General features: G+C 39.3%; 1 protein-coding gene across 4 annotated transcripts; it reads right to left on the bottom strand.

The window, feature by feature from the left end:
- Nucleotides 1-1,754: 1,754 nt before the first annotated feature.
- e2f5 (E2F transcription factor 5) lies at nucleotides 1,755-14,157 on the bottom strand. 4 transcript variants are annotated; one of them, XM_073491771.1, is made up of 9 exons: nucleotides 14,094-14,157; nucleotides 13,863-14,013; nucleotides 11,984-12,093; nucleotides 11,501-11,661; nucleotides 10,135-10,244; nucleotides 8,879-9,203; nucleotides 4,360-4,497; nucleotides 4,076-4,114; nucleotides 1,755-2,855 (listed from the first exon to the last, which is right to left on the bottom strand). In XM_073491771.1, exons 2-9 carry the CDS (start codon nucleotides 13,989-13,991, stop codon nucleotides 2,779-2,781), a joined length of 1,089 nt encoding a protein of 362 aa, XP_073347872.1. In that variant the 5' UTR covers nucleotides 13,992-14,013; nucleotides 14,094-14,157; the 3' UTR covers nucleotides 1,755-2,778. The 4 variants fall into 4 exon arrangements, with proteins under 4 accessions (XP_073347872.1, XP_073347873.1, XP_073347871.1 ...); XM_073491772.1 differs by having other exon boundaries at nucleotides 13,863-14,000; nucleotides 14,081-14,110; XM_073491770.1 differs by having other exon boundaries at nucleotides 13,863-14,150.
- Between the last annotated feature and the right edge of the window lie 580 nt (nucleotides 14,158-14,737).

The following is a 14,737-nucleotide window of genomic DNA, read 5'->3' as shown; positions in this document are numbered from 1 at the left end:
CTTGAGAAACTCCACATCATTTTTGTACCCTCAGATGTGTAATTACAGCTTGTTCCCACTGACAGCACATCAAAACACTATATAAAAGAGCCAGAAAAAACAGAGGCAGGGGGTGGTTGGATGGGTCATACACTGGACTTCTCCCCCAGAGAGCTGATTGCTTTTAAGTTGCATAAGTAAGGTAACTTATGTGACTGAGCTTATGTAAGTAACATACTCACTATGACTCAAAGCATGATCTTTTCCTCAACCTAACCAGATAGTTTTAGTCCCTAAACCGAGCCAAACTGTTTCACAACTTTAAGTACATTTTATTTTGGGTTACTACTAGAATAGGTTTACATGCTTGAATGCTCAAAAAAACCCATCAGTTTTCTCATACTGTCCAGTGTTGCAGCACTGTATTCTCCCTCTGTCTGAGACGCTCTGTTTTAGCTCCTGTCTCTTTAAGGCCGCCCTGCTGACTACCCAGTCTGCTCTGATTGGTCAGCTCACACATGCCTGAGCCAGCACCGCATACCACAACAGACCGTGCTGACTCAATTTTTAACGTGCCACACTAGCTGCGTGGCATAAATAATGCAAATGTGTGACATTGTGACGTAGTGTGATGTCACAAAGTCACAGAATTGAAGACTACTGACGAGACGTTTCAGGAGCAGTGTTTTCTGTGGGAGAGAGGAGCTTCTGTTGGTGCGGACTATGACCGTTTTAACTTTCAAGATATTTTACATAAACAGGAGCCTGTATAAAACACTGAACATGAAGGGAAAAAAAATCATAATAGGTGTCCTTTAATAAGTCAAAAAGTCATAATATGTGAACCCATTTTTAAGAGTGATTCAATAACTGCAGTTTTCTGCACCTTTGGGAAATAACATGAGAGTAGATAAGTGTGTACTTGTTTAAGATCTGATGCTGTGCGGTAGAAAACCCTAACCCTAACCCTGTAGGTAGAATCTGAAGGCTGAAGGAGAAAGATTTCAGATGTTGTACAATTACTTCCAAGATTTTATAGCTGATAGGTTCAAAATCTGTCCACTTAAATAGATGCCTAACAGACCTTATATCTGATATGGAGGAACTGAATGAAGCAAATTCATTGCATGACTTGGTGGATAAAAGGTCAGGGGGCAATGACACAGGAGGGATTGTCAGCCTGTCGTCTGTATCAGATAAAAACATTGTCTCCAGTTGTAAATAAGACAAACACAGCACTAAATAGTTTGAATATTTAGCATTTCTGATTGTATTCTTCCTTTTAGGCACATGTTTGCTGTGGTTTGATGGGTCATTAATCTCTCAGACAAAATGTAAACACATTTGACTGTTCACTGCCTGCCTGACTTTGAGCACTTCCTCATTGATTCGAAGAAAACAGTTTGATTTAAATGTCTTTTCTTCCTGCAGCCCAGCTGGTAAAAATCAAGTGGTTTAAGTGATGCTGCAGGTCATGCTCTGGCATGCATACAGATCCATGTGGAAACCATTTAAGGTTTGCCATCTGTCAATGGAGCAACATATTTTACGAAGCCAAAAAAAAAAAAAAAAAAAAAAAACTGTCTCAATCTGGGGATTCAACTTTGAGCTCATGTGTTATTAACAAAGCCTTCTGTATTGTTTAAGACAACCATGTCAACTCTTCTCAACAAAGTCTTACAAAATTAAAGTACAGTACATGTTGAAGTAATTTGTTTTGTTTGTCTCATTTCATATTTTAAAATTAAACTTGTGGGAAAAGAAAAGATTGTAAATCAAGATTATGTCCATTTATTGAAAAAACATTTAAAAAATGTGCAAATAAACAACAAATTGTAACAAAAAACATGACTTGTAATCAAACAAAACTATAAATATACAAAAGTTCCACTTAAGGCTCTTAACATCTGATATGTCAGATCAAAAATATGGCCAATTCACTTATTAAATGACGATTAAGGCAGTCAAACAGCTTCAGTTTCAACAAACTTGAACCAAGAATTATTTTTAAATTAAGTAAAAAATATTAATTATTCAATATATATAACTGTACTTAAGACTTTTTTAAATTTTTAAAAACAAAAACTCAAGAGGCCTAAAAAGGCAGTGTCTCAATAATTTAGAAAAGAAAACTTTCTGGTATTTTCACACGAGAACAAGGTTACAGAACGCAACCAAAACATTCACTCATTAAATACAATATGCCTTTGTATGAAATATAACTATGGAGTTTGTTATGTTTTTACACAATATGCTTTCAATGTAAAGACAGTGACTCGTATACCCTGAACTAGATCATCAACCCTGTATCAAATGATAGAAAGAGGCCAATACTGTGAGTCAGCTGAAGAAAACACTGTCGCAATCTTAACTGATCATAAACAAAGTAAAGCAGTTCTTCCACTTCCACTGGATGTGGAAAAATACAGAGATACGTACAGGCAAAATATCAGTAGGAGATTGAAGGATTTGTCCTGGCTTACTTTCACACCCCATTTCTCTGGAATGTTGTAAATATTTATCCAGTAAATCATCAAAAGCCCAATTTGACACATACTGTCTCATGGCTACATAAATGTGTTATTGTAAACTAATTCAGGCACTTAGTTTTGTGTTGGCTGAGGCAAAGGGCCAGGATAACAAACAGGTCATCTGGCAGACAGTGGTCAAGTCTAATGTGTGTAAAGGGTTTTCTGATAACAGCATATTTAAGTCCCAGCTGTGCAGTCTTTAAGTTGAAAAAAAGTCCTCCCAAAGTTTGTATAAGCAAACAGCAGAGGCACTGTTAGCACTCAGCACTCAGTAATTGAGGATCTGCACATCAAACAGGTCACACACTCCCTCGTTGTCGTCCAGGTTGAAGCTGTAGTCAATACCTGCATGAGGAGAGAAGGAGCATTAACAAGAAAAATACCATAAAACATAAATACAAACACAGATTATGGATAGGTAGATTAAAGTTGACTTTAATCAGCATTGTGTCAGTGCTCTGCAGAAAGGTCAGGCTGCACCAGTTATCATTCTGGTATAGGTCAAAGAAACATTTCTGTGTTTTCTTTGTATTACTTTAAATGAATCACAATCGTCTTGGGTGGGGCTAAACATAGGATGCCCTTACAAAATAGTGCTGCAGGGAACTTCACATGTGGGGGGGTCAAGGCAATAAAATGGCAAAATCCCTGCAAAAGAAAAGGTAACAGGTGTTGGCTTATTTAAATTCACGTCGTTAGCGTTTGCTAGCTCCGAGGTTGTTGTTATTGTTTTCTGTAGTGGTGAGGATTTTCAGAACGGTAACACAGAGCGTGTGGAAGGACGAGGGGACTGGAACCTGAAATAGGTTTATACCCAAAGTTTACATCAGGTGAGTCAGACTATCCTCAGCTTTGCTTTATGATTAGTGATAATTACACTAAGCATGCTAACACGCTACATTAAGATGTTGAACGTGGTCCAACATTATGCCTGCTAAGCATAAGCATGTTAGTATCTTCTATGAGCATACTAGCATGGTATTAGCATTTAGCTCCAAGCATTGCAGCTAGCCTAAAGTACACACTCAGGGCAGCTAGTGTGGCTGTAGACTCTTTCAAGTTCAAATCACAGTTCAATGAATTTACCGTCATGTCTACTATAATAAAATACAATTAAAATGATGTATTACTTGTTCTGGACCAAGGTTGCTAAACATCAGCATGTTAGCATGCTAGCATTCAGCTCAAAGCACCACTTTGCTAGCATGGCTGTGACAGCAAATATTTGTGGCCACAGTTTTTCATTTATAAATTAAGTTAAACTGGCAACACACAAATTTTCCTCTAGCATTTCCAAGTGGTATTATTGTTGCCACTGCTGTTGCAAAGACAATTAGAATAGAAGAATAGAAATGGATCGTCAGTTAACCTTCCTTTTCCTGGGTGATTGCGTGCCCGGTGTCAGACAAAATTGTATACGGATAGTGAGGTTTAAAGGGAATCGATGCCAGTGGTTTCAAAACAATATATCCATTACATTGTGTAATCAGCATGTACTTCATAATGATGCGTTGAAGCAGAAAATATGTTTATTACCAGTTAAAGAAAGGTTTTCAGATGCTTACCATCAGTGGACATTAGCTCATCAATCAGGTCAACAGTTCCTACAAGAGAATTTAAAACAACATGTATGTAATTCACAGTGAAGCAAACCTATCATTACTATTCAGCCATTTTCCCTAACCAAGTAGTAAAACTTAGGATCAGCACTTCAGAAAAGCAAGCTTACATCTTAGAGCCTTTACAGAACCATAACTAATATAAATGTGAAGCAATAATTAAATTGCCCCCAAGCTTAACTGCTGGATGCAACTACAGAATAAACTGTGTTCAGATCCCTGTGCCTTACCCTCTCTGTCGTCCTTCATGTGGTCTCCAGCAGAGCTGAGCTTCAGCAGGCTGCTCATGTCCAGTACAGACTGGAACTCTGGGCCCTCCAGGTCCATCTGCTGCTGCTCCAACACTGCTGCTGACTGACTGTGACAACCTGCAAGAGTGAGGAGGGTGAAACAAGAATACTTAGCCTTAGGTATTCAGTAAGGCCCCATTCAGGAAATTAAACTGGCAACTTTACAGGGTGTAAATTATCTCGATGAAAAAGATCTGAAGCAGAGAGACGACCTCAATCAGCTGTGTTGAAATGAAACAGCAAAGTACCTAAAGAAGGGGTCAATCCAAATGTGCACCCTCCAGAACTGCAGACCGACTCACAGACTTTTGTATTACATGATGTACCGTGACAAGAGTGCTGGGCAGCACTATAAAACGGGACTTGAGACCTCAAGTGTTTCCATGGAGATGAATTTAATTCCTGACGCTGTAGCGCAATGCTAAGTGTTTTTCCGGACAGTTCCCAACAGGGCACTGGCAACGAATGAATGATATGTGAAAGAAAAAAAAAAAAGGCTTCTCCCATCTGTTTTTGCAGAATCTAAAAAATCCAAGTTATTCAACCCATCCATATTCTGTACATCCAATATCACATCTCACTACATCAAACCTATACAATGAAAATGAAAAAAAGTAAATGCCTTCAAAAATAAAAATGGTCTGTATTATCTTACTGGTTATTTTCCGACAACATCTGATGAAGTCTGCACCCTAAGCAGACTCTCTAAGCTCACAGAAGTCCACTTGAAGCCCCTTGTGGAAATTATGAATTGTGGATTGGAAAGCCCTCAGCACTGACACATTTCCTAGGAAAATTCCACAAGTCTGCTGAAGACCAGCAGGGAGTTAAGACATTTTTAACCTGACATGTCAGATGATTTGTTACACAGAACCATCTAGAAAGGCACCACTAGAAACTGTTTGGAAAAGGGAAGGCACTTCTGAAAAATATTGGCAGGTGATAGACTGTCTATCAGTCTCTGGGAAATAAATAAATAAAGTCTCTGGCTCTGGTCTTTATTTCAACTCAACTCCCCTGTCTCCTCCCTTTCTGCCCCGAGCTGAGCTGTATCACAGGCTGATACAGAAAAAGAACGATTAACTGACCCAGTAGCTCCAGCTCACAGCTCACTCGCTCTCCCTCCCAGCTCGTAGAGCCCCTCCCTTACCCGTGAAACTCGTTGCTCCGCACCGTTCAGGACCCGGTAGCTGCAACTCGTAGCTCACAGCTCACTCGCTCTCCCTCCCAGCTCGTATAGCCCCTCCCTTACCCGAGAAACTCGTTGCTCCGCACCGTTCAGGACTCAGCATCTCCGACTCGCAGTTCACAGCTCACTCGCAGTTCACAGCTCACTCGCTCTCCCTCCCAGCTCGTAGAGCCCCTCCCTTACCTGAGAAACTCGCATTCCGTGGCGCACACTCTGGGTGACTGACTCAAGTGACTCGAAAACCCGATTCACTTTAGTGAGTGACTCATACAAACTCGAGTCAGTAAAAGGAATCGAGTATACCATCATTAGTGTGAGCATGCCCTTACTAAGGCCAGCTGAGAGAGGAGTGAAAACATCTTCTCCATTGAGAAAACCTTTCTGGGCAGTTCTTTGCTTTTTATGAAATATACTCTCCAGTTCTGACATAACTGATGCTATTGTAGCATCATGCTAAGCTCTTGAGAAATGATGTTTTCAAAGACTCACTGCTTCTCTCGTTGGTCGTCATTCTAAATAATACATAGCTGCCAGTAGTTCCTCATTTGAAGGCTGACTGGTTCAACCACAAGACCATAGGTTGAACCATGACAAGATGGATTTGCAAGATCATATGAACATGTGATCTCATGATTCACAGCTGCCTTGCAAGGTAAAGACATCTTCCCAAGGGTTAGATGAGAAGAATCATACATAAGTCCACTAATTATGAAGCTGGTTAGCTTAGCCTAGCTTAGCGTAAATTGTTAATGCCAGAGCAGACGCATGCTGCATGATGCACGTGTGTGTGAGAAGAGGTGAGTGGGGCTGGAGGGCGGATGGTCTGTGTGTGCTGTAAAATTACATCATTGATTGAAAAAACTGGAGGAACTGGATTTTATCTTCCTGGGCGGGTCTCAATTAACCTGGGCGGCCCGCCCAGGTAGAGCCAATGTTTGGGAAACACAGAAGACTCCAGGAAGACATTGTGCATGGCCATAAAACAGTCCCACACATAACCCCCTGTAAATCCAAATTATATTTATCTGGCTCTTTCTCAAGGTGAAGAACACTAAACACTATGTTTGGTTTGTCATTGTTCCCAACACTGTGTTGTATAAAAGTAAAAATGTCTACTGTGGTGCTATTGTGTTAATTCCTCTTTTTTCTGACCGGAAGGTCTGACTGAGTTTCACTTTGACAATGTTGAACCATATTACCCAGTTTTATCTATTCTTACACACTTATTACAGCAGTGAATCATCCTTTTCTCTAAAACCTAGATCCAGAAGAGGAAGCTGTTTGCCTTTCAAACATACTAAAAGTTTCCTACTCATGAGACCGAGTCTTTTCCCATGACATGTTGCGTGGGTTGGGTTGCTGGTAATACAGGGTGACATGTGAGATACACATACAAGATGTCTCTTCCACATCACATTTACAGTGCTGCAAATCTGCTTTCTCATTTCTTTGTCTATGCAACTAGATAACAGTTCACTGTTTTGGGCCAATCGAATTCTATCCACAAATGTTTCTTTACAATCAAATCTACTGTTGTAAAAACATGCTGCAATCAAATCATAAGTGCTTTACCTAATGATGTTGTTGCTCTCTCTTGTGAAAGTTTTCTAGTATTCTTGTTTCTGAGCTGCCAAACTAGAGCATTTCATGCAGAAGAAATTAGACAGAACATTTACGAGTTAAGGTTGATTTAGGAAACAATTTATGAAAGGAGAAGTTGAAACCCCCCCCAATTCAATTTACTTAGATGCTTTGCAATCCAATTTCAAGGAGGAAGAATTTTAGGTACTCAAAACATTGGGTTTGCAAAGACTTTTTAATGTCAGTGTTAAATGTTAAAAGCTAAATTCTTAAAACTGACCATTTTCTACAGCATAGCATCTCCGATTTTTTTGTTGTGGCACAGGCAACCGTTGTGTGATGGTTAACTTAAACTGCACTAGGAAAAGGACAACTTTCTGAGACTTTAAATTGTGTGAGATGGGTAAGCCATTATGACTGACACAAGTGCAAGAAGAGACTTTGTCATATTTCCTGTTCTTGTCAGGACAAGTGGAGATCAGCTGAGTCAGCTGGTAGAAGGCAAACTTTTTTTAAAGCAACAAATCAGCCAGTATTCGCATGACTTATTTCCCAGGGTCATTTTATGTTTGTCATCACGATTTGATTTCCTAACAACCCAGTTCAGCCTTGCAATACTTTCAGTTTTTGGACATGATAGCATCTTTGAATGCAAGACAGAGTTTTGAAAACTTGTCTCTGCTTGCAGAGTATTACCACATATAAGATTTTAGTTGCCAGTTTATTAGCTACACCAGTGCTTAAACTAATGCGGTCTAATACAACATCTCTATAATAAATCCTATTAGATTATAGTTCAGATTTTGTTGAATTGCGTTGGTGTTGATTCAACCTCATGGTCATTTTGCATTATACTGGTTTATGCTGGAAGGTCTTATATCTAGTCTACCGTCTCATTACAGGCAATGAAGGTGTACTGTATGAGTCCTCGGTATAATTTACATGTTTGTAGGTTATTTAGCCCATGCTATTTGTTTTTTCTCCCAATTTTTGCTACAACACACAATGACAGTTCTGCACTCTCAACCAGATGTTCACTTATTTCTTCTGATTCACCCACTGCTCGAGATAAAGGTGAAGCTTTTTATGGAAATTTCAAGAGGTCACGTACCTCAAGGAACCAACAAGAGTGATGAAGGTGTAGGTTTGTCTCATCTTACTTGTCACAAGAGGATAGGAGGGAGAGGTCAGTTTTTATGACATGACACAAAACCAAGTGGTAATTGTCAGCACCAAGTGGGAGTAATGCCATCGCTGACTCATGGGGTGGAGAATTTGTGAAATTAAAAAGAAACTGCCACAGTGTGACTACTGTGGGTTGGTCTGGTAAAGCTAGTTTCTCTGTTTAGGCCACTATTTATTCAATTTGTAAGAGATCAGTTTCTTGTGAGGGCTGTTTTTTTCTTTTTTTTCCTTTACATTACTATTGATTAATTATTTAACTATTTCTTCCAATCACCAATATTCTATATTTTTATTTTTATTTTTTAGCTATTGAAGCTGGCCTTCTGGTATGATGTTTAAAGCTTCTACTGGTGCCATAACATTTGTCTCGGCACAAAATACTGAAATTACAGAGAGTAAAGCTAAGCTTTTATCTTCTAAAATGTTATTCATTGCAGCCTAAGGGCAGCCATTAAAAGTCAGTAACAATGCACATTGTGGGTCTCAGGTGGTCCCTGTCCTTACCCATATGTACGTCAGACGGGGTGGAAGATGGCGTCAGCACTTCATCATGTTCTGGTAGCACCATCTGGTGGTCTGAGCAGAGAGAGTCCTGGCTGCAGTAGGAGGAGGTGGTGTTGGAGGTTGAGTACATGGACGTTGACAGAGGAAACCTCTGAAGGCTTGCAGGGGTGCTGGGTGGAGTTGGCACTGGACAGATGTCGTCAGTGGGTGGCACAGAGAAGACCACAGGTATTGTGGAGTCTGAATCCCTGTTGATGAGCATGACCTGGATGGGAGCCGAGTGGCTGCGTAGGTTCACCTGGTACTTCTTCTGACCACTCTGGCCCTGAGGAGCAGCAGTGTGGTGACATGTTTATTGTCATTACTCAGCTACATTCAGTATTTTTATATACACAATGGATCTGATTACTACTTGCACGTGAAAGCAGCTGCTTGTAGTTTTCCTGATTTCTACGGAATATTTTAGCATCATTCAGCTCATTTTACAGCCTGCAGCTTTGAAGTCTTGGTTCACTGTCACTGTTCATTTCCATCTGCAGTAGATATATTTTTCCAATGAAAAAGCTCTAAAAACCTACACTACCTGCTCTGCACCAAACAGCAGACAGACTTTAGACTAGCTGGTTAACATAGTAGAACATATAGCAGCTAAAGAGTTAGTTAGTTCAGTCAGTAGTGGTCCAGAGGACAATAAACAGAGTGTTAATACTGGATTTATATCAATAAGTTGGCCAGAATATGATCTCAAATTAATACTATGTTACTCCGAATCTGCTGGATGTTTGAATAGCAATGTTTTACTCGCCATATCAACAGAAAAGGTGAAAAGTGTTGTGTTTTCAGCTTGTGCCTGCTGCCCCCATCTAACTTAGGAGATCCTAAGCAGGCGTCATATAAAGCTGAACTTGGCAAGTAAGGTAAGTTTGAAAACAATCTTCCCAATCATTATATTGGACTGCTACACAAGGTTATGTGTCAGTTAATGACACTATGTTGATTAGTGTTACAGCAAATACGCAGCAAATGTGCTGATAATCCAGCATGATTGTTTTCTTTTCCAGTTAGACTTCATATGCCACAAGAAACAAATTATCACATTAGCCTTCTTTTATAAAGAGGCTACATGTGGTTTACCATAGAAAACAAGGAATACAAAAAATGGTGAATTTCCTTCTTTCCGGTGACTATTATCATTAACATAGTGCAAACAATATTCCATGTATCCCAAGCAATAAAAAAAAGCTTGTGTGACAAACCATTTCAGGTAGCGCTACCTCCAGCTGAGTCCCAGCAGGAGCCACTACAGCAAGAAGAGTGTCTCCACTGAAGGCATTGCAGACGTCTTCATGAGTCACAAATTTATAAGTGGAGAGGTGGTGTTAGGGAAACAGGAACGGGATTACTTGTGGGAGGAAAATGGAGACCATAAACTGGAAACACCAGACTGTGAGCATTGTGCAAGTCAGGATTAGCCTGGCTGTGATTTCACGACTGACAATAGCAATTATATTCATAATCCTCCCTTTGAAGCCTTTTCTCTGTTCAATAAGAACCAAGTAGGGATTTATTCTCTCAAATGAATAGATGGGATACCAAGAGGGGTAGAATTACAAACTGTAGAGAGACACAAAAGGAATCCTGAATACCAAGTGAACTGAGTGAAATTTCACTGTAATGACATCAGAAGCAAAGCCTCACCCGTTAATATTTTCAACTCTTCATATGTTCAGTCCAACAGTACGTTGCTTTTTGTAGGAATGGAGATGTGTCCACTTTCAACTTGCCCCAGCAGGTAATGCTTTATATTAAAGGTCCTTGTAATAAGCATTATAATAAGTCCCTATAAAATGCTTATTAACATAATAAGGTTGAGGTTCAATTCCAGCCTGAGCCCCCTGATGCATAGCTTGAAATCTTTAGAAGAAATGTTGACTGTAAGAGCAAAAAAAGTATTTTTTTTATGTTAATAAAGGCATTCATCTCACTATAGTCCCAGTAGCTGCAAAAAAGCATAGTTAACCATTAATAAAACATTGTTAATTGCTAATACATGCATTATAAAGTATTGATCTGAATAAAGCAACAAAGCTTAGTGGAGGTTAAACAATGACATAATAGGTAAGTTGGTTAAACTCAATGTTTGTAATGCTAATAATATTAACCATTATAAGAACCCAGCATCTATAAACTGCTAACAAGTTTCTTATAAGTGCTTATAAACGTCTCATTATTTCACAATATACATTTATGATGCTAAAATTAGGGTTAGGGTTAGTCTAATAGTCTAATCAATGGTAATATCAATGGCATCTTATATAGACTTAAAAGGGACTTATTTCATATTAAAAAAAGACTTATTACAGGGACCTTAAAGGGGCTCTATGTAACAGTTTGTAGTACTGTATTGTATGTATTATACATATTATATTACATATATTATTATTATTATTATTATATGTATTACTCACTTTTTTATTTGCCATATGTGAGCAAATTATAACGTAACATTGTGTGGATGATTTGTTTAAGTTGCTTAATGCTGCTGGAGTGGTCAGATTTACTGCGACAGTCCAAAGAAAAAAAATACAAAATAAAAATGTCAGATTGCCATAAAAGGATATGCACTGGTGAAGGGATCGTGGTTGAGGTGTTTGATGTTCTCCTCTAGCCATGCCTTCTGGTTGTCCAGCTCTTTCTCTTGGGCCTCCAGTTCAGAGATTTGGGCCTTCAAAGCCTTTACCTGCTCCACCACCTCCTGAGTTTGGCTGCCTGAGTTCTCTCCCCTGGACACACGAAAGATAACAGATGCGAGGAGAAAGTGCAAGGTGAAGATACAAATCATATATTTGTGATGTTTTGCCAGTGCTGCTCAGTATTTAGAAGGTTAGCCAACATAAAATTAGCTTGGCTGCTTTTTTTTTAATTCATCAGCTGTTGAGCCTAGGTGAGAAAGATACTGATTTTCATGTAGAGTAGCAAAGCAAGCTCTTGAAAGATTTTTTACACCCACACCATTTTAAAGTTCAAAGATAATTAAGTCATTTAAAAATGTAGAAAACACTTCACCGTTCCTCAAATGTGAATATTACATGAAAAGTTTCAAACCTCCACTGGATTATGTTCTTGTTTTTCTTCTCAATCAACCCCACTCCTTCTAGTACGTTGGTGATGTCATATATCCTCCTCTTCTGTTTCACTGCCAAGCTGTCTGCAGCCTGTTAATTCAGACATACATTTCCATAAAGGGTCTTACTCAGTGGCAGCTTAATATGACCCTTTGTTGACAAGATACCTCAGACACTTACACCAGGCATCAACATGAAACTAGAAATTTCTGTGGCAAACACATCTTGAGGTGAAAAAAGAGACTCGGGCAAAGCCAACACATTAAGGATTTGGCAAATTAAGCTGAACAAACATCAAATACAACCTCTTGGCAGAAGAGGACAGTTATACAATAGCGAGGAGGAGGAGGAAGGAGGAGGGAAAGGGTCTAAGGAGCCTGCTGTGTAAACATTACCCAGCTTTGGCGCGCGAGAAGAGAGGGAAAACTACCCATCACTATGATGAATAGGAGGCAGATTTGAGGAGGACACTTCAGGGAAGTTTGGCAAAGAGACACTGAGGGCAGCTACATGGATGGTACAAGAAGTCTACCACAATCATAATGTTTAAGCGTAGGGTTTTAAAAATGACAAGATCAACTATCAATTTCTAGAGCTTAGTATTGGCTAGTAGTAGGAAATAAACTTTCAAAAAGGAAAAAAAAAACATAACTAACATTTTCATTATTATTAATCTGTCAATCATTTTCTCGATCCTTTGTATAGTCTATAAATCATTAGAAAACTGAAAAATGTTAATCCCAGTCCCTTAGAATCCAACAAAACTTCTTTAAATGTCTTGATTTGGCCGATCAACAGTCCACAACCCAGAGATATTCAGCTTACTATAATATAAAACAGATTTCAGTAACTCCTAATATTTGGAGAAGCTGGAAGCAGAGAGTTGTATGTTTTCTTTAAATAAAAACGCTTCAAAAGGAAAAATCAATTACTAAAATAGCTGCCGATGAATTTTCTATCTGTCAACTTATTGATTAATTTTAAAATTATTGCAGCTCTAATTAGCAGGATGACTTTAAAGAAGATGGTGCTGCAATATGATTCCCAATGTGTGCGTCAGGACATCCCTGGGTCTCACAAGATAAACCTGCTAGGTCAAAAAACATTATCAGGATAGGAAAGCTGAAAACATCTCTGCTTTTGCTCCACAAAATTATAATTACATTTTCAAGAAATTCCTCTTAATCTTTGCTCTTTTTTCCTGTGTAAATTACTTAATAGTTTTACCTCCTTAGTATGTCCTAGACAGGCTGGTGTGGTATAGTGGTTGCCTCATAATGCCTCCTCTGGGGATCTAGAGTCCTTCAAGGGAGTCTGAATTCAAAATTAGCTATTGAATTTCACTCTAATTTGTTTTGGTTAATTCTGCTTGGGTGATTTCAAATCAGGAACCATCATATAGGTATGCCAAAACTCGTTACAGTAGACTTAAAGGGACTGCCTCATGACTTTAGGTTTGTTTCGTCAGTCTACTTAAAAACTAGTGTGAGGGGAGAGGAGTCCGAGAAATAGCATGAATGGGACCCCTAGCCTCACTTTTTATATACAATATCAGCTGATTTATTAAAAACTTTTAATCTTTTTGAACTGGTAGCCAGACGCAAACTCTGCAAATGTATTCAACATTTTTACTGCCTCCAAGTTAGTGTTACTGAACACACAAACGACGGGAACTGGGTAGGCTAATGGCGGCTAGCTAGTGCACCTGTTAAACAAATCAATGCACCTGACCGGCTCCATTTGTGACGGACACCCCTTTGTTCACAGACTGCCGTCTGGAAGGTGGCACCGGTCCATTCCCCCCTGAAAACAACCCACAAACACCAACACTGAGCCTGCCCCCTCGCCGTTTCACTGACCACTTTCAAATCAAGGACGCCATCCTTCGCGTCTTGAAGCAGACTGACAAACTTCATCGTGAGGAGCCCCAAACTTTTCTCGTGGCGGCTCGGTGTCGAGCGAACAGTCTCCGTCGTCTCAAACTCCATCTTCTTTCTCTAAAGGAGAGCCCTGCTTACTTTAAGTCAGCCGCCTGTGTTTTACTACAAATAAGAAACATTTCTGTCCGTCCACATACAGTCTGTTGTTACCTCAGCGGGACGACGGCAGCACCTTCACGGTTTTTAAATCAACGGACGTTACGTTAGGTTACCGTTGCCATGGCAACCCTTGTGCTGCTCGTGCCCTCCCTGTCAGCGACCCCCCCACCCCTCCGTCAACCCGAATTTGACCCCGCCCCCCTCTTCTCAACCGGACAGACAGGTATAAACACACCCCGACTGTATGGAAGCCGAAAAGAACAAACTAGATCAACGTAAAACAAGGAAATAAAAAACACATATAGGGTGAAAGGTTGTAATTTGAGACTTTGTCCAATTTGTAAGACAAAACCAGAATTTTGACCTAATAAATCAACATTATGAGATAGTGAGTCCGATCTACAATCACATACTTAAACTACAAACCAGTGTTGTAAAAAGTACCTTAAAGTCATGCTTGAGTAAAAGTTAAGATTTTATGTTGAAAGGTATCAAAAGTTATGTTCTGGCAAAAAAAAAATGTACTCAAGTACCAAAAGAACAAGTAAATTATACATATATTTGCATGTATATCCTGTATACTGTGGGTTGACCGATTGTCGATAAAATTTAAAATAATGAGCTTTAAAAATGAGCTACTTTGCCTCTGATGCAACATGCAATCTGCAATTTAACCAGTACCTAAAAGTGATTAA

This window comes from Pagrus major, chromosome 21 (assembly GCF_040436345.1).
Source record: "Pagrus major chromosome 21, Pma_NU_1.0".
NCBI classification, from domain to species: Eukaryota; Metazoa; Chordata; class Actinopteri; order Spariformes; family Sparidae; genus Pagrus; species Pagrus major.
This window is presented reverse-complemented; position numbering and strand designations above follow the sequence as displayed.

Excerpts from the sequence above, each read along its gene's own strand:
- e2f5 (XM_073491771.1), bottom strand. The coding sequence starts at position 13,991 with ATGGAGTTTGAGACGACGGAGACTGTTCGCTCGACACCGAGCCGCCAC. Across the intron at positions 4,115-4,359 it reads CATGAAGGACGACAGAGAGG|GAACTGTTGACCTGATTGAT; the intron begins GTAAGGCACAGG and ends ATTCTCTTGTAG. Across the intron at positions 2,856-4,075 it reads TGAGCTAATGTCCACTGATG|GTATTGACTACAGCTTCAAC; the intron begins GTAAGCATCTGA and ends CTCCTCATGCAG.